We start from the raw sequence: 3,071 nt of genomic DNA, 5'->3' as shown, positions 1-3,071 counted from the left end.
ACAAGATCTCTGGCTATGATATCCAAATTGATTTGAGCCGTGTTGGGTTTGAGTTGCATCCAGCTTTATGATCGCCCTATTAATTGATTCCATCAGGTCTTTATGAACGTCCGAGAATTTTCTGACAATCATCTCTCGCCGAGCTGAGGGTCCTCTCGGGGAGCTCCCGGCCTTTAGAACCGACTAACCTCTCTCTATGCCCTTTGAGACTTGTTTCAGGGCCTCTCCGAGCTTCAAACCACCTAGATACTGCGCATTCTAAATTTGGACCGTGCACATAATTTAGACGCAATAATAGGGAACAATATACACTTGCGGGTTGGGCATGGTTCCGCCACAGCGAAGACAAGGCGTACGTCTTTATGGACAGGTCTGGACCAGGTTTTGCAGTGGACAATAAGAAAATAAACGGCAGAACAGGCACTATTGAGATCCCGAGGCACATTCATAGGGGAATAGACAGATATTCAGGATACGATGGTTTATATTTGGGCCCAGAAAGGAGGATGGAAGGAGAGATAGAGTCAAAATTGTTTGTTCTAAATAGTTATTTTTCTTTGTTTTATTTCTTCACTGTTGGGATGGCGGTGGATGTAGGGTAGTTCTGTGGTAGTGTGATATTGCCATAGACTAAGGTCTACATGTAATTAATGAATTAAACAAAAACAAAAAACAATTTAGACACGCTAGGACCTAGCGAGTGACAGCTCATGCGCCAAGCCACAGCTCATCTCAACTTTATTTCCACCCCCAGTAGAGTAATCAATAACCAGCTTCCCCGCAGAGACGAGTAGATCTAGTCCCAACAAACCCAGGACATCAATACTGCATGCGGAGCTGTACGGTGTGCCCAAAACCAACGCTGCATAATTAATATTAGTTGATAGAGTAGAGTACGTACCCTGTACAAAGCTAGTTGCCGAGTAGCCGATTATGACTCCCAGAACTAAAGCCGAGGGCAAGTAAATTGGCCGGCCCTATAAAATTCTGCTCTCGTGCTTGTTGACCATTTTAATCCAATCAATAGGAAGCACAATTGACAATGTCTTCAATCCAACTCCGCAGCCACCGCTCGGAAGATTTAGAGCTCTCAAGATCTCGAGACACCTCTGAAGCAGAGGAAAGAGAAGATGCGGGCTCCGGTACATACTCCCTAACCGCCAGCCCGCCCACACGTAAGAAGCAAGCTCTAGTCCTCCTATCTACCTTCTTCATGTTCTTCCAGACAATCGGCATCAACCAGTCCTACGGTATTTTCCAAGAATATTACACCACGCCCTCTACCACGCCCCTGCCGCTGTCGCAGGCTAAGAACTTAGCTGCGGTGGCATTTGTGGGTACTCTGGGAGCGGGACTGACTTGGGGAGGAAGTATATTCATTAACCCGGTTGTTACGCGGGTGAAGGATGTGCGCTGGGTCACGGTTGTGGGGAGCGTGATGATGAGTGTGGGATTGGTAGCAGCGGGCGAAGCACGGAATGTAGGTTGTCCCTTGAAATGTCGCAATTATAGAAAAACGTTTTAGTCGTTTCTTGTGTCGCCTGAAAGATACAAAATAGTTATCGTGAGTTGCAAAGCTAAGATTTAGGTGGAATAGCTGTGGCAGCTGTATCTCACCCAGTCGCTCTGTTATGGCCTCGGTTCCTCAATGCTATATTTCCCCATGGTTTCCATGGCGCCCGAATATTTTGATAAGCACCGGGGCGCGGCCATGGGTTTCATTCTATCCGGTAAATATATTGCCCTTGGGTCTTCCGCCCATCTCATACTAACCCACCGCGTACAGGCGCTGGTTGCGGCGGTCTCGTCCTGTCCCCAATAACCCGTCTCCTCCTCGACACCGTCGGCCTCCGCTGGACCCTCCGGCTACTCGGTCTCCTCACCCTCGCCGTCACCCTCCCCATCTCCTTCAGCGCCTCGTGGCGCTTCGGTCGTCCACAGGGCCGCACCCGCGTCAATGTCTCCCTCGCGCGCAAACCTACGTTTATATTGCAGTCGCTCGCGGCTCTATTACAGGCATCGGGGAACTTTGTGCCGCTAACTTTCCTGACAACGTTCTCTACGACGCTGGGGTACTCGAGCGCGTTTGCGGCAATCTTGTTGGCGCTGAACAACGGCGTGAATACGGTTAGTCGCATTCTGCTCGGGGCTTTGGCGGACGTGATTGGCAGGCAGAACATGATTGTGGTTGGTATGCTGGGGAGTGCAGGGTGCGTTTGGGGGCTGTGGTTGACCGCAGCGGCGGGCGGTGGGAAGGCGGTGTGGGTTGCGTTTGTGATTGGATATGGGATGATGGCGGGAGGTGAGTGTTATTTCTCTCGGGGTTTTAAGCAAAGCGAGTGTTGACGTTGGTAGGATACAACGCATTGCTGCCGACTGTGATTGCAGAGATATACGGGATCCAGGCCTACTCCTCCGTCAATGGCTTTGTGTATTTCGTCCGCGGCATCGGCGCATTCTTTGGCTCCCCAGTCGGAGGTGCAATTCTTGATTCTTCGTCATCATCGGGAAAACCAAGTGAGTACATGAATGTGATTATCTATGACGGCGCGTTGTTGTTGGGTGCGTCGCTGTGTGTAATGGGTGTTAGACTCTTCGACGCAGCAGAGAAGGGGAGGTGGAAGTTGAAGGCTTGAGGAGCATAGACCTGTAGCTGTTTAGCTGCGTGAGAAAAGTACCTGCTGGGTACATTATCTCCTGTCTTTGTGCTGCAAGCATACCATGTATCTCTACATTTTGTATGCCGAGTGACATTCTATGAGCCCCATATGTGATTGGATTCTGTGTCAAAACATTACTGTACCACTATGTCAGCGGGGTAATCAAGGCCACCACAGTCAATATCACAAAGATTATTTCTGGCTTGCATGCAAGACAACTTTCCCAAGCATGGGACAGAATCACAAGATCATAACTAACCGATTGAACCTGCAATGTCTATTTATAACTCCCAAAAAGAAAAAGGGGGAAAAACAAACAATACATTATATCGCACTCATCATAGGTATAATGTATTGCTTGGTAAAAGGAGCCTCAGCTCATGAGGTTACATAGTATTTCTGGCTATTAGA

The 3,071-nt window shown here is 48.9% G+C and overlaps 1 protein-coding gene across 1 annotated transcript; it reads left to right on the top strand.

The window, feature by feature from the left end:
- Positions 1-1,042: 1,042 nt before the first annotated feature.
- Positions 1,043-2,636, top strand: H6S33_003513 (uncharacterized protein; the record flags this gene model as incomplete). Its single annotated transcript, XM_044834863.1, has 4 exons — positions 1,043-1,480; positions 1,598-1,730; positions 1,787-2,302; positions 2,356-2,636. 4 exons carry the CDS (start codon positions 1,043-1,045, stop codon positions 2,634-2,636), a joined length of 1,368 nt encoding a protein of 455 aa, XP_044691874.1.
- Positions 2,637-3,071: the final 435 nt, after the last annotated feature.

This window comes from Morchella sextelata, assembly GCF_020137385.1.
Source record: "Morchella sextelata strain SCLS chromosome Unknown scls_15, whole genome shotgun sequence".
Classification (NCBI taxonomy): Eukaryota; Fungi; Ascomycota; class Pezizomycetes; order Pezizales; family Morchellaceae; genus Morchella; species Morchella sextelata.
This window is presented reverse-complemented; position numbering and strand designations above follow the sequence as displayed.